General features: G+C 42.0%; 1 protein-coding gene across 1 annotated transcript in view; it reads right to left on the reverse strand.

The window, feature by feature from the left end:
* LOC136863821 (cell adhesion molecule Dscam2) overlaps positions 1–24,375 on the reverse strand; it is a 760,504-nt gene that overhangs the window by 355,971 nt on the left and 380,158 nt on the right. The window contains exons 4-8 of the mRNA XM_067140158.2: positions 22,455–22,882; positions 12,205–12,349; positions 6,634–6,639; positions 5,506–5,657; positions 633–743 (exon numbers count right to left, since the gene is read on the reverse strand). Of these exons, the coding sequence (XP_066996259.2) occupies positions 633–743; positions 5,506–5,657; positions 6,634–6,639; positions 12,205–12,349; positions 22,455–22,882 (842 nt within the window). The remainder of the gene's footprint in view (positions 1–632; positions 744–5,505; positions 5,658–6,633; positions 6,640–12,204; positions 12,350–22,454; positions 22,883–24,375) is intronic.

Raw genomic sequence — 24,375 nt, forward strand, 5'->3', positions numbered from 1 at the left:
GCTTTTGTTGTTGCTGTTGTTCTTAACGGATGAGACTGGCCTCCGAGATCTACCGGCGTCTTGTATCGAAACGCGTCCAGCACGGAACTTGTTGCACCATCCCACAACGGTGGTTTTCGACAGACATGTTGCCCCGTACACAGTCTTCATTTTCCGATGGATGTCCACCGGTATTTGTCCTTCGGTAGCCAAGAACAAAATAACAGCACGTTGGTCCTGTTTGGACGCATTTGGTAATAACGTCCCCATAGTTCACGTGGCCTCTTTTAACGCAGGCACCTCGGCACGACGACTGCCACACTAATCCCTTTGCCTGCATGTCCGTGCTTATCTACCCGCATCGGAGCCGCGCTACGTTGCATGTCCGCTGCAGCAACGCCCTCAAACCGACAATTTTGATCACGGCTTATATATGACGTAATATTTCTAATTTGATACCACGTAATCAATATTTAAAATTTCAGTACCGTATAGTGTATACCATCTGGACTGACGCCGCTTTCCTGACCCTCGTATCTATATCATCATATGAATAACACTGATACGGAACAGCAATCATTGGCTTCATCTACATAGTGTAACTTTACTGTATAGTTCATACATGTTCAAATAATGTTGTTAATTATACTTACCTCGGTACCATTTTATATTGTCTATTGGGTAACCAGCCACGGGACAACTTATGCGCAGTGTTTCACCAGCAACAGCAGATATTTCACCCATAGGCCGCACGTACGGTGAACCTACAGCAAACAAGTTTTCACATCTTACATTGTTTCAAACTAAGTTACACAATGAAATACTACGTGAAAGAAAACATGAAAAAAATAGGAAGAGAAAGCTATGGAGCAAATGCTTTATTTCTTTGCACAATATTGTGACATTCCTTTAGTGAAGGTTGTCAGATTTCAAACCATTCTCTATATATCAACATGCTTAGTCATAGTATGAATTTGTTCCTCATACAGTATAGATAGATCTTAACATTGCGCCAGTGAGTTTATTACACGGCAAACTAACACAGAATTTGTCTCAGGGTTGATGTACAATTCATGTATTGAGGAAAATGGAAATGTCAGCACCGTGAAGGGGTGTGCATACAATGCCTGAGTTAGGTGGACGGATGAGAGGCAGTGATGCGATGATAGCACGTTCGAGTGTCTCTCTGCGCGCACATGAACATACACTATGTGATCAAAAGTATCCGGGCACCTGGTTGAACATGACGTACAAGTTCGTGGGGCCCTCCATCTGTAATGCTGGAATTCAATGTTGTGTTGGCTCACCCTTAGTCTTGATGACAGCTTCCACTCTCGCAGGCATACGTTCAATCAGGTGCTGGAAGGTTGCTTGGGAAATGGCAGCCCATTCTTCACGGAGCGCTGCACTGAGGAGAGATAGCGATGTCGGTTGGTGAGGCCTGGCACGAAGTCGGCGTTCCAAAATATCCCAAAGGTGTTCTATAGGATTCAGGTCGGGACTCTGTGCAGGCCAGTCCATTACAGGGATGTTATTGTCGTGTAACTACTCCGCCACAGGCCGTGCATTGTGAACAGGTGCTCGATCGTGTTGAAAGATGCAATCGCCATCCCCGAAGTGCTCTTCAACAGTGGGAAGCAAGAAGGTGCTTAAAACATCAATGTAGGCCTGTGCTGTAATAGTGCCACGCAAAACAACAAGGGCTGCAAGCCCCCTACATGAAAAGCACGACCACACCATAAAGCCACCGCCTCCGAATTTTACTGTTGGTACCACACACGCTGGCAGATGACGTTCACCCTGCATTCGCCATACCCACACCCTGCCATCGGATCGCCACATTGTATACCGTGATTCGTCAATCCACACAACGTTTTTCCACTGTTCAATCGTCCAATGTTTACGCTACTTACACCAAGCGAGGCGTCGTTTGGCATTGACCCGCGTGATGAGTGGCTTATGGGCAGCCGCTCGACCATGAAATTCAGTTTTCTCACCTCCCGCCGAACTGTCATAGTACTTGGAGTGGATCCTGATGCAGTTTGGAATTCCTGTGTGATGGTCTGGAGAGATGCCTGCCTATTACACTTGAGACCCTCTTCAACTGTCGGCTCTCTCTGTCAGTCAACAGACGAGGTCGACCTGTAAGCTTTTGTGCTGTACGTGTCCCTTCACGTTTCCATTTCACTATCACCAGTAACAGTGGACCTATGGATGTTTAGGAGTGTGAAAATCTCGCGTACAGACTTCTGATACAAGTGGCACCCAATCACCTGACCACGTTCGAAGTCCGTGAGTTCCGCGGAGCGCCCCATTCTGCTCGCTCACGATGTGGAATGACTACTGAGGTCGCTGCTATGGATTACCTGGCAGTAGGTGGCAGCACGATGCACCTAAGATGAAAAACGTATGTTTTTGTGGGTGTCCGGATACTTTTGATCACATAGTGTAGGTCAGTACAAGTGTTGATCGTGGTATGGAGTCAGTAGGCCTTGGATAACGTTCTGCGGAATTGCGACCCATGCTTTCTGTACCTTGTGGGTCAGTTCGTCCTCACTTGTGGGTGACTGAAGGGAGCTGTGCAGATGTCCTGCAAATGGTCAATAGGAATTATGTTCGGGCACCTAGTGAGGCATTGTAAAAGCGTAATGTCTTGAAGAGCTTTCCTGGAGATCCTATAACGTCAGGGTGGGAACTATCCTAATGAGACATCCCATTTGCAACGTTCGCCATCTCAGGGACAATCACTCTGCATTGACAAACCTGTTCGCATTCTGTCGAGCAATCATTTTGCCTCGTAGGTCCCATTATTGCGCCGACATAGGTTTTTGCAGTTTTCCTACAACCGCGTAACCTTTGGTTGTGCTATTTTGAGGATTCGACAAACCTTCGGACTGAGGATTTAGCAGATAAAAGTAAATGTGAAATACAATAAACATTATTATTCTTATCTTACCACTGTTAATGTATTCATTGAAACATTCCTCTAAACTTCTTCAGAATCCATTTTAATGTCGAAGGACAAAACAAATCGTTGTAAAAACTCGAGGCAATCGGTAAGAAAATAAACTACATAAAAATGTATATCTATGTTATAAGATATCTTTACCAATGTTTGATGGTTAAGTAACTAGTTATGAAATGCAATTTATTCATACATGGGTGTACAATTATTTTTGAGAGTAATATTACACTTTTGCTTACCCATACATTGTTGTGCACTTGCATATTTAAGACCTGTACTACTTTCTGTCATTGCTTCGAATTCGTGGCTTTACAAAGTAAAATTCTCGGATCCTCTCTTTTATAACTTCCTTTTCATCCATTTCCTTCGTCGTCAGATTGATGTTAAATATTTTATAATTATTAAGCTCTCTTTCCCAATACTGACGATCCTAATTTAGTGGTTCTTATAATTCTGTGCTCCTCTGTTCTTCATGTGTTAGCTTCCCCACCATTGATCTTCATGACGTAGAATTGTTTTGAAATGTACTTTAATGTTATTATTCAAATATGACTCCATTCTTCCTTCTTACCTACTGATTATCTTCTTAAAATTTGGATGACATGAGTTGTTCTCTGTCTTCTTTTTTACGTTTATGCTACTATTTTTAAGTCCTTCTGCACATGTTCTTAAACAATTATTAATTCATTCAATACTCACCTTGTTTATTTAAATGATTTATTACTTTGCACATATTACCCCTAGCATGCCTGTCTTATTATGTCTTTATTTTTCCAATCTCATCATATTCTACTTATTCCTTTTGTCCAGGCCCGGGATTCATTTAATTTCGAAGACTCCAATCACGGTAGTTTTACCACTATATACACCTCTACCTCAGTCTCCAAATTATATTGACTGTGCCATATCCTATCTTATTTACTGCACATTCTCATTGACGTGCAAACTAAACCAACAAACTGAGATGTGATAACGAAGGAACTAGTAAAGGATTTTAAGTTGTTTGTTCTTTATAATCAACAGGAGAGTATCACACCATCAGTGTTCCGTTGATTTTATAATATAGTAGACTGATGATTGGAATATTTTGATTCAAAATCTTAAAGATGTTAAGAAAACGTTTCCTTATCCAAGCCGTGGAAATCTTATTGGAAGACCGCTCAAATATTCTGAATATGATCAGTCGGGCACATATTTCCGTTCGCTTTGTATTTAGAATGCAGGTTTTTCTCAAGTGAAATTCAGTACAGTAAAATACCAAAATATTGAATGAATGCCCATAGTTTCCATGGTCTCATAGTTAATGTAACCGATTACTGTCCGAATTATCCTGGAATCCATCCCTAATACTGAATTAGAATTTTTCTCATCAATGAAAAAGGTGGTGATGGATATCAGGCTTCGTTGGGGTGAAGATATCGGAAAGCTGTAGGAAGATGGGAATAAAATTAATTTCTTACCTGGTGGTAACCTACTGTAAAAGTTTATTACTGTGCCCTTTCACTGGAATGCACCATTCACAAGGGAATTATGAAGTCTTGAATAGCGTTACGTTCTTCTGGTTGTGTTGTAGTGAACCTAGTACCAGAATTGCAGAATTTTGTGACTAATTCTTCCTCGTAACACTCAATGGATTGAGCAGACTTCTCCCAGCAGCATTTCTCCATCTCCACGTTATAAAAATTTTTAACCTTCAGACTCATACTTACCATGAAACGTGCATAATTTCAATGTTGACTCAGACTGATAAAATAACTCTGTGAATGCATGTGCACAAAGTTTTATTTAAGTGCTTTAATTTGAGACAAAATACGTTTACAGAGAGGTACATTTCATTCGTCATTATTTTGAAAGTAATCTGTATGAATCACAATCGAGAATGAATGCGGCGCTCTTTGTGAAGCTATCGACAGCTCAGCATTAGCTTACCTCTACGCTTATACCGTATCCTGGAACATCTTACATGTTCTATCGTGTTACCAAGTATTCATTGTTCTTTAGACTGTGGGTTCACGCACTTACAAGCACTCTGAAATATGGAGTATCTTTCACGAGTATGGTAGCTCCTACAATCCTTCAGAGAAGGAATATCATATGAAATCATTTAAAATAATGCCTAATTTGAAACAAATCACATTTTCTGCCAATTACTTTTGAGAATATCATCGTTTAATTAAGAGTGACGAGGAATCAGATTTTTCTTATTTATTTCATAGCTCATTTTGAAATTAATTCCGATGTTCTATCCAAATTACCAGAAACTATCAGTTTACTCACATAAATAATTTCTGGAGGTTTGTTCATATCAGCATGTTTTCACGTATTCAATTAACACATATTGGTATTTATTACCATTTGTAACGTATAGTAGTAAATCAAAATTTTGTAACAACTTCTCATAGTTTTTAATCAATTATATTTTAAGTTTTAGTTTCTAGGATCCATCAAAATGAAATAAAGTGCAAGGTAAACAGTTTGTCATCCTACCCTTTGAGTGTGTTACAAATTAAATAAGTTAGAATAACTAGTGTATATGTGAACATGTACTGGAAGCTACACACCGTATACATTGAGCTGAGCGCTGTGTGTCACTTCGCCCACTCTGTTGATTGCTGTACATTGGTACGTGCCCCCATCTTCCACTCTCACACTGGTGATGTTCACGTGACTGACGACATCCCCATGCATTGGGACATACTGGCCAATCACAAACCTGCAGGCAGAAGTGCTCTTCACAGTATTTGAAGTCATTTAGGTACCGTCAACCGGGATTTCTTTCACACTTCTTCAGATCTTTAATGCTCTCTATTTTGATGACATAATTGCTATTGGAATACATTTTGTTCAAATTAACTAGTAATATTAGTTACATGGTTGAATTTCTTTGGTACTATGAGGTCAGAAACATCGCCCTTACGTTGAGCTACTTTATACATACTTACAGTATATATTCCACAGGGAATCACCAATCACGACCAGTTTTCTTGTATCCTGTTTACGAACACTTGTTTCATTACATTCCCTCTAATAAGACATATGCAGTTTCTAAGCATGATATAAAGGCTGTTAGGATGTCATTTGACAAACTCAAGAGGACTTCGCAATGTACTGTTATATAGTCATCGTTACATACATCGTTTCCATGCCATTTGGCCATGAAAATTGGTAGTCTTCCTGTGTGCAAATTTTCACGACAGTTGGTAGAACATTTAGGTGTAAGTACATTATGAATCCCTGATTTTGCCATTTACATTTACGAATATTCAGAATTCCCTAACCATCAGAAAAAACAGACTGATTAAAATATTACCTAGTATTATAGGCTATATTTTCTGACAAATAAAACCATCTTTACGCCGGAGTGTTTTTTTAAAACCTGCAGAGAATATTTCTGTTACTAGGACAACGAAGTTGGTTTGTATGTTGGAAGCACTTCCTTGTCAAATTCTCTAAGGATTAATACTTGTACATTCCTTGCTTATCTTCGTCGTAGTATCCAACTCTGTCATCATAGCAATCATTGTAAATTTAAGACCATTATTTTGTAATTGGTCATGCAGAGTGATTGGTTGTCCTCTTTTTATTATTTTATAACAATGAAACTGAATATCTTCAGAGGCTGACTGCGGCATATTCTTTATGGAGTTCATGTTGATTATTCTTTTTTTTACCACACCATTCTGTGAAACTTGTTACTTTTCTTCGATCACTGTTGTAGCAAATTATTAACATACCACAGGTCGTATGCACTGCAGATTTACACCGATCATCACTTGACTTCTCACTCACTGATCTTGCAGAATGACATACACTTGTTCAATTTTATAGCCTGCTTGTAAAGAAATACTTTCGGTTTGTTTCCACTTTCCATTACTAAGAAATCCATTGCTTCAATTAATATGGAAATAACATTTTATAATATGTTGTTCAAAGACATTGTGAGCTGTGGTTTACCAGTGAAATGACAAATGAAATACAGTAGCTAGACTCAAGTCGAAAAAGAAGAACATTAATGCGACTAGAAAATCTTAACCACAGATAAGAATGGAAAATGATAGGTTGATTATAGTACGAGTCCTCGCCATTTTAAGATCTGTACGGAACACTATATCTACCAGGAAATATTTCCGATACCTACTTGCTGTTCTCACATATAGAACAAAATCTCTTCATTCTAAACAAGATAGAGTAGCATTATGTGGCTTGTGTGGACATTCTTAAACATCTTTGCACTGAATGCGAGAATGCATTCCTTACTCGAAATGTAAATGTTTCCTTTATTATGGAACATACATACTCTCAATGAAATCCTGAATAAAAATTATAAACGAGGTATCGATTAAGTAGTCAGATACATTTTCTTAAAATCATTATTAACATAAAGCAAGATCGTAGGGTCTTTTTCAGGTCTATAATATTTCCAGAATTAGTCTCATTCACCATTTTTCCTCTAATGCAATAGTTATCGCCTGAGTTTCTTCACTTTATACAGGGACCTTCGTAGATATTATTGTCCTTAGTTCCGTAATTTGTAACTTCCTCTGCGTAATTTTCTTTACTATTGCAAATCTCCTGTTAAATCTACAGTATATTATTGCTTTAATTTTTCATCTTATGTTACCTTTGGTTTTTTCGTGGAATTTCGGTTTACGGGATTAACATCTGCTTGAACCAATTGTACCTTAACTCATGGATTCAGTCCTCTGTACCATTATGTTCTTTGCCTACCAAGGCTTATGTGCTTCTAGGGATTGTCGTCATCGTCATCAGCCACTATAAATCTACAAATGGACGAAGGCCTCTCAGCTACTTCCAAGGGTTATGATCTCTTGACAGCTATAACGATTATCTCCCTGCAAATGTCCTGAACTATTGACCAATCGTGTGTGAGGTCTGCCTCAAGCTGATTACATTCGACCTTCATGTGTCCATGTGCCATCTGTTTTCCTTGTGTGTAGCCTGCCATGTTTCACTTCCTTCTTCTTCATCACAGTAGAAATGACACCTTTAACACAAGTGTGAGATCTAGTCCAGCTAATTCCAAGCACGATCGTTTCGATTGTTCTCTGGGTTACTCTGAAGTTCATTTCTTGGGTTCTTTAAGGAAACTTCATATCGTCAGTGATATTCACAATGTCTTCTGGGAGGTATTTGCTTTATATGGATAACTTCTCCTTGGCTGAAATATCTTCATCTTTTAAACTCCTGAGTCTTGACATCAGTATTGATTCAGTATTCGAAACGTTGACCACTCCTGCAAGATGTGATCACTACTGCTTTCTGCATTCAATACTGTACACCTTGACAATTTTTACTCTTAAATTTATTGCGATTTTGTATATACGATAGCAGTTCCTCTGATCCAAGTCCGTTTCCACCAATTCGTTTAAAACAAGTCGAGTGTTGACATGGGCACTCATTTTACATGAAATTATCAGACATTTTCCAGATTCTCGTACTAATAAAATTATACTCCGATCCCGTGGTTTACTTTTCAACTTCTCTGTATGGTTCATTTTTATACCTGTGGTTATATTTTTGTGTAGATTAAGCTCATAGGCTCCTTCCCTGGACGACAATATTGTTATTACATATTTGATTCTTGACAGTCTTCAGTAACTTGGTTTTCAACTTCTTATGTATTCATCCGTTACATATATATTATGCTTATATATTATGTACTTGTACAAGAATAAATCTGTTTCCCTATGTGTGTCTCCGAAATCCGGAAAAGTAGTAAGTCGGATGTAAAACCAATAATGTTTCCCTATGTAAGTTATATTGTTCTTCTCTCTTTACACCTCCTCTTCTCCTTTGTCTTTAATCGCAACATTAAGACTTTATAATTAATTTTTCAGAATACTTTGTCAACTCTAAAATAATATTTCTCTATTCCATTTCCTTTTTGAGTTTATTTATGCACTTCACAATTTGTGTTTGTCTGCAAAATAAACAATAATGGCGAACAACAGCATTTCAGAACGACTGTAGTCCACAGTGTACGTTAAATGTTAAAATTTTAATAATTGTAATGTCATCTTCACGCGCGCAAATTTTCAATCTTCAATTTGGTTTCCCTTTCCTTGTGATGAATCTAGTTTCCTCCAAGTATCTGTTACACCTCTCTCCTCTTTTATCTTACATCATGTAAGTTGTTTTCAAGATATGATTCCATCGTCGTAGGATTGACTACTATATTTTAAATATCCTTATAAAGTACTTCCTATTCTCCTATGGCAAAACGATTCTTCAGCTCCAGGCTGCGCCTCTTCCTCCACTTCCTTCTCAATCGAATGTGTTTTCGTAAAAATATGCCATTGATTTCCTCATGGTGCTTTTTCCCAAGTGGTTCGAGCACGTGGAAATGTTTCTCCTTCATTCCCTAGTATCATTTGTCTTGTCTTGCTTCATTCATAAAGGTTTCTTCTTGTGCTATAACAATGTACACGTTTTCCTTCAATTACTTAACATTTCTTTCTAATATCTAGAGGTCAATTTCAGTTGAGGTAAAGTGTATTACATTGTTTACTAAACAGTAATTTGATTGCAATCTAGCAATGGATGTAATTATAATCGATAACGAACATTTCCTTTTCTAACAGCCTGTGACTTGATTCCTTTCTAAAACTAAATATTCTATATCATCCATTATGGACTGAAATATCGCTCTCTCCCTTAACTTCATCCACGTATTCGTAGAAACTATCAGCATTCTCAGTCCACTAGTCATGTGTTTCCACATAGACAAATCAGAGTTATTAAGCGTCTCAATCACTGAATGATCTTGAAAGCTTTCGAAAGGGTAAATGATGTAAAATCATCCGTAATCCTAATCCCGAGAAATAATGTTGTTATGATAATTCTCTTACAAGTAGTGATCTCTACGTACTTATAGTAAAATACATTCTCCGTGTACAGATTCATGCGGTGCATTCCTAGGATAGCTCATGTGGCAACCTAGCTTAGTATGTTGAGTGGAATAATAATTACTCAATGGTATAAGCACTTCACCCATCTTGCCTACTGAAGGAGAATATTTGGACGAATTTAATTCTCATGTCAAGTTCTTCCCTTTATTTGAAATATCCAAATCTCTGTGAATGCATGCACGTGCCTTTATCTTTTCATTACTTTTTTGTAGTCTTTGATGTTGGTTTATTTTCAACACAACGCGAGACGTGTTACCCAAGGACGAATATACTGGTTTTAAGGACACTGTTAGGGAATTTTAAGTGCAGCGGGAGAACATGAAGCAAAACAAAATATATTCCCAACAACTATGGCACTTGAAACAACATATTATTAGCTAAATACATTGTTGTATTTCTACAGTACGGATAGTTGTCTTACCACTGAAATGTGCAGAAGACATTTTAAGATCTCAACTCACACTTTTCTCTGAGATATATCTCAAGTTACCCTTTTGCGTAAAGTAACCCCGGGTGACGGTATTTATAAAATTAGACATACTTTCACTAAAATACTTACATTAAAAAGACCTGGATGTTGTTGCAACTCAACTCGAAGAACACTGAAAAGGAGAACCTACAACCTGTTTTCCAGTCATTGACCGGGTCAGGGATGTAATGAATGAATCATATATAGGCTATTAGTACGATGGGGTCGCCACTCCCAAAGTGATATATTAATGACGGATAGATGCTATGAAATGAGAATGGAGAGGGTTGCTGGAATGAAGGATGACAGGGAAAACCGGAGTACCCGGAGAAAAACCTGTCCTGCTTCCGCTTTGTCCAGCACAAATCTCACATGGAGTGACCGAGATTTGAACCACGGTATCCAGCGGTGAGAGGCCGACCCGCAGCCGTCTGAGCCACGGAGGCTCTTCGAAAAACACTATCCTTGTAAAAAGAATCTAATGCTATGATCGGCGTGTTACTAAATTTACACAATTAATTGTGGCACTGGTATTAAGATTGCTTCTTGTTATTTATTAACTTACATTCTGGATTATATAAATGCCCTACGCATCTGAGAAATATATAAATTAACAGCAGAACGTTGCACTGCTCTAGTGGTTAGTGTGCCTGGCAGGCCTGGGGTTTGATTCTTGTTCCTGCTTTGGATTACTAATTGGCACTGATATATGTAAGGGGGAATGTTCATCCTCGGGAGGACAACTGAGGAGAGACTTAAGCCGCGGCAACATATACTGGAGGTGGTGAAATCCGTCACGCTGGCTAGGTGATACCCAGTCCTACCCTTTCGTTTAAAATCCGAGGGGTACAGAGTATTTGAATGTTGGAAACATAGAATGAAATGCAGAAATGTAACTCAGTTTCAGTGCAGATCTCTGACTTAAGAAGTTATTGCACTCCTACAATAGCAATAGCGTTTATCAGTGAACTTATATTTCAGAAATACACAGCAAGGCGTTAAAACTTGAGTAGTGGAGGGAGTGGCTACGCGGTGTGTGTCGCGTACAGTAGCTATCAGCTTGCATTCAGGAAATATGGTGTTCAAATCTCACTGTTGGCAGCCCTGAAGATAGTTTTCAGCGGTTCTCCATTTTCACACCTGGCAAATGCCACGGACGCTTACTTCCCACTCCTAGACTTTTCCAATCCCATCGTCGCCAAAAGCCTATCTGTGCCTTTGCGACGTAAAGCAAATTTTAAAAGAAAGATAAAATAAACGTGAATTCTGTTTCAAATTTGAATGGGTTTAAAATTTAAATTTCTTCGTGTAAAGACATTGGAAGAATAATGCGCTAGTTCTGCGGCGTATAAGTGAAATGAAATACGCGTAACGGTGGGTAAAATAGTTCTGGAGCTACTGATTTGTATCGTCAACAATGTGGGATAAACAATAGTGTTCATATGTTAAGCCTTTCGTTTAGAGTGTAATAATATAACCCTATGGTTAGGTAATATTACAACATTGTTGAAACATATGGAATACCTTTTTGTTTTAGGTTGAATTCCGATTTAGCCTCACCTAAACATCTGTTCATCAACATATATTTTATGGTAAGCAGAATTACAATAAAATATTTCTGTAATTTGCGTTAAAATGAAAGTTGCTGCGATGACATCCAGGTCCCTATTATCCTCAGTTGTCTTGTATCCATGATTGAACTAACTTGTAGACTAAGACAAACTTCAACCTTCTTTGAGTTAACAGAAATCAATCAATATTAAAATACATCTTGAACTATGGTGAAGATAGACACTAAATAATTTTAGACATGGTCAGATTATAGTCTATGTATTTCTGAAATAGCTTAAGCATTCACTCACCGATCTCCCTGTGGAAGAGGAAATCCATCCAGCGTCCACCTGATGCTCGGCGGGGGATTTCCAGTTGCAACACACTTTAGAGAGATGGATGGACCAGGCTGAATTGTTTGTCTTATAAAGGAATACACCAGCTGAGGAGGAGTGTCTGAAACATTAACAACACATGCTTTATTTCTAAAATCGATAATTTTGAACACCAATAAATAAAGGCGTTGCTTGAGAAGTCGACAAAGTATGCTTAACCAATACATACCAGAAGTGGACAAGGGACAAGGGGCAATACGAGAGATTTCTTTTCAACCGTGAGAAACTGCAACCGAAAATAACGGCGCTGAATGCATAGCTCCCAAATCAAAACATGCTTCCCTCTGCTAGTGATATTGTCGTGTTTATAGACGTTTCTACATTTCTCTAAATACAACGATATCACTCCTGCTTCACCAGTTACATATTCACAGTAGAGACAGAGGAAGTGGACAACAGGAAAGACAATCTCATTCTAAAATGGACTGAAAGGTACGCCAGTAATAGTGTATTCTCTTGTAACATTCTCAGTTCACTTCCACCACATTCGTCATTTTCCGCTGCTTTCTTCGCAGAGTTTGACATCCGCACACTGCCACAGATACAGGACTACTGTCAACCGATTACCTGCGTCAAACATGGATGGCGTCATCGGCTCTAGATTCTACACTCTACACTCTTCATGGACGTTCTTGGCGTTTCTAGTGCTGTATGTTATGACTTCCCCTGTACCTCACCTCTCCAAATGGCCTATATGACTAGCTCTCTTTGCCCGCTACTTCGGGGCGTTTTTTCAGCTGTTGGAGAGAGGGCAACATCTTTATGTTACGCTGATGTAAATTTTCACACCAGTATAGGACTTATTCTTCGACCACGAGGTATTCTAAACTTCGTATGACTATGTTTCCGATTGGTTTTAGTTGATTATTTATCCACAAGGAAACTAGCTAGTTGCTTTAAGTCGCACCGACACAGATAGGTCTTATGGCGACGATGGGACAGGAAAGGTCTAGGAGTTGGAAGGAAGCGGCCGTGGCCTTAATTAAGGTACAGCCCTAGCATTTGCCTGATGTGAAAATGGGAAACCACGGAAAACCATCTTCAGGGCTGCCGACAGTGGGGTTCGAACCTACTATCTCCCGAATACTGGATACTGGCCGCACTTAAGCGACTGCAGCTATCGAGCTCGGTCCACAAAGGAACAGCTGGATGTCTAATTCCTTTGTTTGGAACGCTGTCCAAATTTATGTGAAAATGAACTTTCTGTGTGTCAATACTCTTGAAAACTTCGGGTACTTCAAAATTTGTTTACATTCTTCTACTGCGTAGTAGTCTTATCTTGAACTTGTTTACATTTATCCTGTTGGGCTAAATACATCTATGTTACATCTAGTGTTTTCTGGAACTCGTTATTTGAAATAGCACACTACTTTCTAGTCAGGTGAATTCTTTCGGTATGCCCGGACTTGATAATTGGTATTTTAAAATGCTGATATTTAATTCATTCTCCTATTCCATTTTTTCCTATCTTCCCTAATGTTTATCTTTATCGTTGTACTGTTGGTTGGGAAACATCTGTTCTGGTTAATGAATGTAATTGTAAACGTTAATCCAAATTATCTCTGTCACCGATATTTGTAATATATCCTTCGTGATTTGTTATGGAAAGTGCCTTGTGTTTTGTTCATCTGAAGTTGCCAATTCTTGTTCACCCCCTTAATGTCCTTGTATTTTCCTGTCTGCTTGTACATTGCTATTTATATATTCCCCTCTGTACCATCCACAGTTTACCTCTCGTTGTCCAGAACTTGAATACGTCATTTCCACGATCCCTTTGTATCTTTCGTAAATAATTATAATAACCTACCAGCTACATTGGTAGCGGAGCTAATACGAGCACTTCACTCTCCACTGGATTACTCTGCAAGTAGGACACGGGCATGACGAGTACGGTGTTTGGAACTCCGTGATCGATAGGGCAAGGCTATGTTAACAAATAACAAATTAACACATAACATTGCTTCAGCCCTAACACAGCTTGTCTGATAGGCCTACATCCGAACTGAACGGAAGGCACGGTGCTACAAGTTCATTCAATTCTGTCTACTAATAACTATACGAGCCGTGTTCTTGTGCCAAAGGACGATAGAGAATCACCATAGTTTGGAAGAAGATTGGTTTCATGACCAGCACTTCACAATTTAAGTATATATTTATCCTCAATTAGAAATAAATTTGAGTCGTGCTAAACACAGTGAGCTAATGAAGACGATGTGGATCAAGCGAAAGACGAACAAATGCCAGAATGTAAAGTGAGGCTTATCGTGGTCCCTAGTTGGCCGATTAGCGAAGTTGAATGAATGAATAATATAATTATATTATATAATATAATTATATTATATATTATATATTATTATTATTATTATTATTATTATTATTGGGCGAGCTGGCCGTGAGGTTAGTGGCGCAAAGCTGTGAGCTTGCATCCGGGAGATAGTAGGTTCGAACCCCATTTCCGGCAGCCTTGAAGGTGGTTTTCCGTGGTTTCCTATTTTCACACCAGGCAAATGTTGCGGCTGTACCTTAATTAAGGCCACGGCCACTTCCTTTCCACTCCTAGGCCTTTCCTATCCCATCGTCACCATAAGACCTCTCTGTCTCGGTGCGACGTGAAGAAAAATGGTAAAAAATAAAATGAAAATAGCAATCAGTGATTTTTTGTGGCGGTATGCAATAGATACAGTACGTAAGAGCACATGATTGAAGATGCTCAAAACTGCCTTTCTAAAATAATTAGGGGTTATGAATCTCACCCTTCTCCAAACGAACTGTTCTTGTCCAGAACAGTCTAATGGTATCCCTGTTGCACCAAGTGCTGTTAATACCAACGTAGCAGCAAACAACTAGTAAATAGCTAATTGTCATAGTTAATCTGGGGTTAATGTACAGTACACCTATGTTTAAATTTCATACTGCTTTAGTTTTTAATAATTTGAAAAGCATAAATACCTGTTTTTTACTACTGAGGCAAGCGAAAAAATATAATCCTTAACCTGTTTCCAGTCATTCGACCAGGTCAGGAATGGAATGAGTGAAGCCTGCATCTAGTGGCGAGGATAGAAATTGCGCCGGCTGCCGAAGCCTGTCGCACTCATCTGGGACAATGATTAATGACTAACAGATGAAATGAAATGATATTGAAGAGTTTCGCTGGAATGAAAGACGTCAGGGACAACCGGAGTACCCGGAGAAGAACCTTCCCCGCCTTCGCTTTGTCCAGCACAAATCTCACATGGAGTAACCGGAATTTGAACGACGGAACCCAGTGGTCAGAGGCCGGCGCGCTGTCGTCTGAGCCTCGGAGGCTCTCGAGGTAAGCTAGTTCATAGTGTTATTTTTTAGAAGTTACCTTATGGGAACGATGGGACAGGAAGGGGTGTGAAATGCGAAATCACGGAAAACCATCTTCAGGGCTGCCGACAGTGGGGTTCGAACCCACTATCTTCCGAATACTGGATACTGGCCGCATTTAAACTGCAGCTACCGAGCTCGGTCATAGTTATTTAGTAGGAGAAAAGGGTGCATGTGGTTCACAAGTTAAAGATGTAAAATGAATAAAATAATTATCTTGTATCGGTGCGCAGTAACAGAAAGCATGGCGTTTCTTTTCAAGAACCTACTAATCAAGTGAATGAGAGCTTGTGATGGAAACATCGCATACAGAGAGATTTAATGCAGTTCAAAACGGAAACAATTCTGAACAAGATGGGCATGATTGTTGGGCATTAACTCAGGAAAATGACTGCTTTCAGAGAAAGGAGAGGCTTTATATGAAAGATAAAATGTTAGGTTGTAATTTATGCCAAGATTTTACAAGTTTATTACCAGGAAAACAGATGGAAGTGGAAATTTCTTCAGAGTTGGGCAGTTGTGAAATCAGTACTGGTACCTTTGGAAGAGGAGAAGACAGTACATCTGGAGATATAAACAATGTATGAAATGTGTGAGACTCACTTTATGAAGAAGTTCGGGTGAGTACCGTCACCCTTTCTGGTATGCAAAAGGCACTGATAATAATAATATAAGGCGTGATCAAACGTTTCCGCTTGAGGGCGTTGCTGCAGCGGACATACAACATAGCGCGACTCAAATGCGGGTAGATAAGCACAGACATGTAGGCGAAGGGATTAAAGGACGAGCTGACTGTCGTAGTGAAAGGACATACGTGCCTCTCGCTGCGCTCTCTCTCTCCTTGCCAGGCGCTCTGTACTTTTCAAGTATCAGCCAGGCACTTGTACTTATTAGTACATTTTTGAAGGAGCATTGTCTGAGCTGTAGCACTTCTCAGTGCTCGCTCTTTCTTCTGTTTCAGGTTATCTTACAGGAGGACCAGGATGGAGAAGCCGACCCTACCAGTGAGACTGGTCGACTACGACTACGAGGCAGCCGTCGAGAGGATACTAGACGCGCTCGACACGACGGATACCCCCATCTACGAACGCCCTGGACTGGTGGTGTTCAACCGGCCGGGGGAAGACGACCACAAGGGGGCGCTCCAAGTATTCGACAACCTGAACGCGACTGCGGAGTACATCGGAGAGACACTCCTGCCGATCATCGGCATTATGGTTCCTACCTGGGCGATCATTATCCGCCCTAACGACGCAGCCAGCTTCAGGATCTACGAGGAGCGCGCGTCCCAGCAGTTCCAGGTTGCCCGGCTACCAGGACTCAGGGAGCACCTGGACGTCTCGGGCTACCAGGAGGCAGCCTCGCAGACGGAGCCAACGACCGAGGACGACGGCGGCGCTCCCGAGCGCCGCGACGGCGCGACTCCAGTTGGAAAGCTGTACTTTACGAAGTACACGCAGACCAACAAGGCGACAACCAGGGCGAAGTGGTAGCAGACGCAGGCCTACCAGGAAGGGCCTGTTACCCGGGCGCAAACCAGGAACGCGCCCGTGATGGTGGAGAGCAGCACAGCGGTGGAGAAGGACGCCCCCTGGCGTACTGAGACTGCTGCCCAGGTCCAGCCTGCCTGCACGTCTGTCGAGTTGCAGACCTCGATGTGCGCCCCCCAGGACAGGGAACGCAGTCGAGTGTTAGCACCGACCGACGCCACCGCCGCCGCCAGCCAGGAGAAAGAAGAAGATGGCGACGCAGAGGAGCCGGCAGCTACCCCGGGGTCACCAGGCCGGGAGGAGGGCCACCAGGGCGAGGCCTCTTCCCCCGCCGAGAAGCAACCCTTGGGACCGACCGACGCCGCCGCCAGCCAAGGGAAAGAAGAAGATGGCGACGCAGCGGAGCCACCAACTACCCCGGGGTCACCAGGCTGGGAAGAGGGCCACCAGGACGAGGCCTCTTCCCCCGCCGAGAAGCAACCCTCGGGAAGAAGAAGAAGAAGAAGAAGAAGAAGAAGAAGAAGAAGAAGAAGAAGAAGAAGAAGAAGACGCCGCACCAGGAAGCAGAAGGCGGCGCTGGCTCACCAGGAGAGGACCGCCAAGCCGCAACCCAGGACTGCTCCCAGGACAGTAGTCAACCGAGGAGCCAATCAGGAGAGGACCTCAGCGGGTAGCGGCAGTCAGGTGAGAGTGAAACGTTCCCCTCAGCAGCTCTTGCAGTGTTTCCGCTGTCTGAGGTGGGGCCACCGTCAGGTCAGCTGTGGGCTCGAGGTGAGGTGCAACCGCTGTGGTGGTGATCACTACTACACGGCCTGCACAGCACTTAGGGAGGCGCCGGTGTGCGCCAATTGCTCGGGGGGGCCACCCGGCCTCCCATCGCAGTTGCCCAGTCTACCGAGCCATGGCGCGGGCAGAGAGGAAGGAGGCCCGGCGCCATGACCCACCCCTTTCCAGGAGGCCCCCGCCTCGGCGGGCTTGGCCTCATTCTCCGGGATCGGAGACTGGGTACGAGGTACCCCAAGGAGGTGGAGTCGTGCGACAGGCCCTAGTGGTACTCGACGCATGGCTCCGCAGCCGGCAAGGACCGTGCTAGTCACAGCAGTGCCCAGACGGACTGATCCCCAGGCGATGGAATGGCAAGGAATTGGTTTATGTTTTGTGCATGTTACCTGTTCCTAACTAACACAACCTCTGGTCTTTCTCCAGCCCACATCCTTGCATGTGCTATCAAAAGATGTCAGGTTTTACATGTAGGCTCTTTCTTCTTTCTGCCTATGTGGTTTTTCCCTGACCCTTCAATACCATACTTCAACACCATATACCTAATACAATATCGCCTGGTAGCGTGTTTGACATGGAAACAGGCAGATACTCCTTGTATCACTTCCCACTCTTCCCTGCTATCTCTTTCTTCTTCTTAGAAATAATAGCATGTCGGAGGCCATGTAGATAGAGTCGTTGGTCACGACGGGGGAGCGGGCTTTGGGGGCCCCCCCGAAAAAAAAAGAAGAAAAAAAGCGAAGGGATTAGTGTGGCAGTCGTCGTGCCGAGGTGCGTGCGTTAAAAGAGGCCACGTGAACTATGGCGATGTTATTACCAAATGCGTCCAAGCAGGACCAACGTGCTGTTATTCTATTCTGGACTGCCGAAGGACTAATACCGGTGGACATCCATCAGAGAATGAAGATTGTGTAAGGGGCAGCATGTCTGTCGAAAACCACCGTTGTGGAATGGTGCACCAGTTCCGTGCGGGTCCCGTTTCAATACTAGACGCCGGTCGATCCGGGAGGCCAGCCTCATACATTACGGACAACAACAAGCGGGCGGTAGATGAGGCGATTAGGGCAATTATTCCTTATCTTCCTCCATGCGATTTTCACGCCTTCGGTCCTCTCAGAAAGGCCTTGAAAAGTTGAAACTTTCTGCTAGACCAGGATGTGCAGCAGACGGTTACGGACTTCTTCACGCAACAGGACACGGTGTTTTACCGCACGGGGATCTTCAACCTGTTGCGTCGTCGGGATGAGTGCCTCAATCCTCATGGTGATTTTGCCTGATTGGCATCCCGATTCAGGACAGTACGGCCGTCGAACGGAAACTTTTTGATCGCACTTTTAATACCAGTTTTACCTCCCACTGACTACGTCTACGTTATCTAGACGCCATGGTGCCGGTAGTTCCTCCCGCGGGAGTTCATTGACGTCCCAGTGAATCTACCAATACGAGGCTGACGTATTTGAGCACCTTCAAATACTACCGGGATGAACCTGGATTGAACTCATGGAACTTTGGCTCAGAAGGCGCGTACTCAGTCATCTGAGCAACTCAGGTGGGGCTGACACAGGGAAGGCCAAATGCTATTCTTAGCTGTAGTTGTTAATCTGTACCGTGGATTCGGAAACTGAGATGAACAAGAAGAATTTTCACACTTATTCATCAGATTCGTAGCAAAAGTGAAGGTTCTAATACCAGGTAGTAGATCAGCTATCATAAGAATGATACTTGAAAATACCCATTGGTTTCCTGTCAGATATTCCCGTCAGTATTAGGTGAGAATCAGTGTAAGGAAATGGACGCCTGACCTCACTGATTTTTGCCATGGAAATTGGAGCGTCTGCAGCTACTTCATCAAGCGAAGGATTTAAAATAACGAGATATGGAGGCTCTAATTAGAAACTTCTCTTACCATACTATAACCGGATCCAGATGATTTATACCAAAAGAAAGATTTTGAAATTTCTGGTACAGTACAAATGGGTTACCAGGTGCATCGAAATTCGGTAATACTATACACCGAAGTTATTGAAGGGAAGCAGGGAGAGTTTTGGTTTCAGCTCTCTTTTGGATGCAACAGTGAACTCTGCAGAGTATAAACTTATTTTAATTGAATTCTCTGACGAAGTGGATAATACTTAATTGAAACAAGTGTACTTTCAACAGGACAGAACCGCTTAACATACTCCACACGAGTCTATGGGGCTGATCCAAAATTACTTTGGCCACATCACCCCCAGGACCTTGCAGCCATCGATAACTTCTTCCTCTGGGGTTATCTAAAGATGATACGCTACACCCTACACAATGCTCCAACGAAAGACACGGATTTTGGTAGGATGTGTTTAGTTCAACATTAAGGAGAAGGCAGAGTATTTTGAGCGCTTATTGTAAAGTCGAAGTAATCTCTATGAGAAATGTTCACTTTATAACTTTATGTGTTGTTACCACCAGCATTTGCAATAAAAATGAACACTAAAAATCACGAAATTTGTATGAGTTACCCTACAGTAACTGTTTTCAAGAAGACCAACTTAACCGAGCTAATTTGCTTAAACTGTGGAATTCTGGCTTTCTGAGCCCAAATTGGCTGATTCAATCTCGGCTTGGTCAAGTGGTGTTTGAAGATGCCTAAACATGCCGGCCTCACCTCGAGAGGTTTCCTGGCACATAAATAAGTTCCTAAGGGACAAAGTTACCGGCATATCGGAGTCTCTGAAAGCAGGTAGTCAATTAGACATAAAACCAATAACATTATTTTTGCTTTAACCCGGCACAAGGCGCGAGGTTACTAGGAACGGAAGCGGGCACCTTGTGGGATTTTCCCTCAGCCATGAAATAAATGAAGAAAATCATCTTTATAGTTGTTCAGTTTTAGGTTTAAATGTTTAATTAAAGCTTACTGTATTTATTTTCATATGGATTATTATAGTTTTGCAAATACTTTAGTTACAAATGTAGGGTATTGTACTCAAGTCCACCAGACTCCTGAGGGTCAAAATATCGGCACCTAGGAGTCCTAGAAAACCGTAAAAAGTAGTTACTGAGATGTGAAAGCTATAATCTTATGATAATAATAATAATACAAATTATTATTATTTCCCTGTACAATTGGTTAGAATTTGCAACAACGGGTTCCACATAAATTCCCGCAAATTCACTTTCACTATTTTGTTCAGTTCGTTCAACATTATCACTACAACTGTCAATTATATCATCTGGGTCTTCACCTGCTTCTTCCTTCCTGTTCATCTCCTTTTCCACTTCATCTATCCATTGTACCACTTTCCGTGCAGTACCGTGACCCATAGTTCAATATATACACATATAGTCAATATATTTACAGTATTCAACAATGCCAGAAATACTAACGCAACAAGGAACAAGCTAAGGGAAAATCTCACTGAACTGCAAGGATGCAAATAATGCACCACAAACAAGGACAACGAACCTTCAACAACAAGCAACAGTTGGAGACTGATGCGGAAAATAATGAACTTGGAATGCCTATACCATGGCCCACGGGAACAGGAGTCTGACGTTTAGCGCCACCGACGGGGAAAAACTTGACTAACGTTGTTCGAAAATGGTCTTTTGCAATGGCAACGATAACAACTATGCCAGATTTAAGGAAGCTATCGCCACATGGGTTGGCTTGCTCTCAGTCGCTTCTGAAATATTATTCGGAGTGGTACTGTGTTAGATGCTGGTGCTTTATGTATTTAGGTGTTCGTTTTATGAATATTATTTTCGTTGTTAGGAGGGGCTGCCTGGCCGAGGCGGTAAAGGCGTGCCCGGAAGGACGTGGGTTCGAATCGCCGTCAGGAAGTGGTAAATTTTAAGAAACGAGATTTCCACTTCCGGAGGCGCATATGGCCCTGAGGTTCACTCAGCCTACGCCAAAAATGAGTACCAGGTTAATTCCTGGGGACAAAGGCGGCCGGGCGTAGAACTAACCACTCTACCCCACCACGTGCCGCGGTTAACAATGGTGGAAGCCTTTACCTTCCACTCCTCCAAGGGCCTTCATTGCCTGTACGGCGGTGACTTTGTCTTTGTCTTTTTCGTTGTTAGATTTTTGTAAGTTAGTCAATGGCCAATTGTACTGTTCTTTCCTGTATGTAATATTTAAAATTTTTGAGGTTATTGTCAGAAACTAACTTTGTTAATGATTATGAAATCTCATATGTATTGCAATGTTCTAAATGCTGGAATTATTAGCACGAGCTTAAGAACGAGTCAAAGTTCGTTGAATTGCATTAGGCCTAAATGTTTTTAAAAATTCAGCCTGTATAAAAGGGTGATATACCGCAGATGGAGGTAACTATGACAACCCAGCGTACTTCGTAGTTACTGCTTTCACTGTTTAAGTGTCAGTCTCCAACTCTCGTGGGCCCAGCTATAGAAGGATAGACACGTGCCCAAATCCCCTGCGCTATCAAGGAATGAGGTATTCCCTCGCCACGCGCCTGATGCCGGGTTTTAAACCAACCCAGATAGAGTTTGATGCGTCACATTTTTTTTCCTGGGAAAGAAGAAAACCCTTCTTACCTCCTAGCCGGAGTTCCGCCGTCCCTTGAGCCATGTCATTCTCGTTCTTCACAAAGCACTGGTACATTCCCTGGTCGTCCTTGGAGATGGATGACAGAGGAAGAACTTCCCCCGAAAGTCCAGCCCGAACACCAGAGAGTGGCTGACCGTCTTTGAGCCATGAGATGGAGGTTATAGGGTGGCCAGTAGCTGTGCAGATGAACTCCGCTGGTTCACCCAGGGCAGCTGTAAGCAGCACTGGGAGGACACGGGCTGAAAGAGGCGCAGATACCAGAAGAGTTATCTCCAGTCTAGCACTGCCTGCTGAGTTGGAGGCCACACACACGTAGCGACCGGAATCACTGGGGCGCGCACGAGGTAGAATAAGCAGACCTCCAGAGCTGTAACGTTGCTCGTCATCCTCGATAGTGATACCTCCCAGCTCCCACCTGAAACACAGAAATAACAGCCCCCCGTCAATTTGTTAAGGGGTCTGGACTTCCTATAGAAAACTTGAAGGTGAGAACGTCTTCTCCACCGCCATCATCATCGTCACTTTATTCATTTGTAGGAATACAACCTGTAATGAAGAATGTGATTATGTGCAAGGGAGGGCCAAGGGCCGTGATTTCACCACTTATGAAGGTACCGGTATTAATAATAATAATAATAATAATAATAATAATAATAATAATAATAATAATAATAATAATAATAATAATCTTTGTCTATTTCTTAATCTGTTTACCCTCCAGGGTTGGTTCTTCCCTCGGACTCATCGAGGGATCCCACCTCTACCGCCTCAAGGGCAGTGTCCTGGAGCGTGACACTTTAGGGTCGGGGGATGGAACAGAGGAGGAGGACCAGTACCTCGCCCAGGCGGCCTCACCTGCTATGCTGAACAGAAGCCTTGTGGGGGGATGGGAAGATTGGAAGGAATAAAGAAGGAAGAGGGAAGAAGCTACTTTTTTTGCTAGGGGTTTTACGTCGCACCGACACAGATAGGTCTTATGGCGATGACGGGATTGGAAAGGCCTAGGAGTTGGAAGGAGGCGGCCGTGGTCTTAAGTTAAGTACCATCCCGGCATTTGCCTGGAGGAGAAGTGGGAAAACACAGCATATCCACTTCGTAGAAGGCTGAGGTAGGAATTGAACCCCCCTCTACTCAGCTGACCTCCCAAGGCTGAGTGGACCCCGTTCCAGCCCTCGTACCACTTTTCAAATTTCGTGGCAGAGCCGGGAATCGAACCCGGTCCTCCGGCGGTGGCAGCTAATGATGCTAACCACTACACCACAGAGGCGGACATAATAATAATAATAATAATAATAATAATAATAATAATAATAATAATAATAATAATAATAATAATAAAGCGAACTAGCAGCTGTGCGGTTTGGATCGGGATAGTGGGTTCGAACCCCACTGTCGGCAGCCCTGAAGATGGTTTCAGGTGGTTTCCCATCTTCACAAGCAGGTAAATGCTGTATCTTAAATAACGCCACTGTTGCTTCCTTCCCACTCCTAGCCCTTTCCTATCCCATTGTCACCATAAGACCTATCTGTGTCGGTGCGACGTAAAGCAGATTGTAAAATAATAACAAGAATAATAATAATCTATATACTGTATATAAAATAAGAGTTTTGTCTGTACATTGTTCAGAATTTGAAGAGAATGGTATTTCTGTATCGGTCATGTCCACAGTAACAAGGAAATGCACTTTTTACTTTTCCATAATGTCTGTCTGTCTGTCTGTCTGTCTGTCTGTCTGTCTGTCTGTCTGTCTGTATGTATGTATGTAAGTACACGCATCGCGAGAAAACTGCTAAAGAGAATTTAATGAAATTCGGTACGTGAAGTCGGAGGACGAGCCACTACAATCTAGGGTATAAATCATTTTATTCACGCTGAGTGAAACTGTAGGCCTAAATTTTAATTCTGAA

This window comes from Anabrus simplex, chromosome 2 (assembly GCF_040414725.1).
Source record: "Anabrus simplex isolate iqAnaSimp1 chromosome 2, ASM4041472v1, whole genome shotgun sequence".
Classification (NCBI taxonomy): Eukaryota; Metazoa; Arthropoda; class Insecta; order Orthoptera; family Tettigoniidae; genus Anabrus; species Anabrus simplex.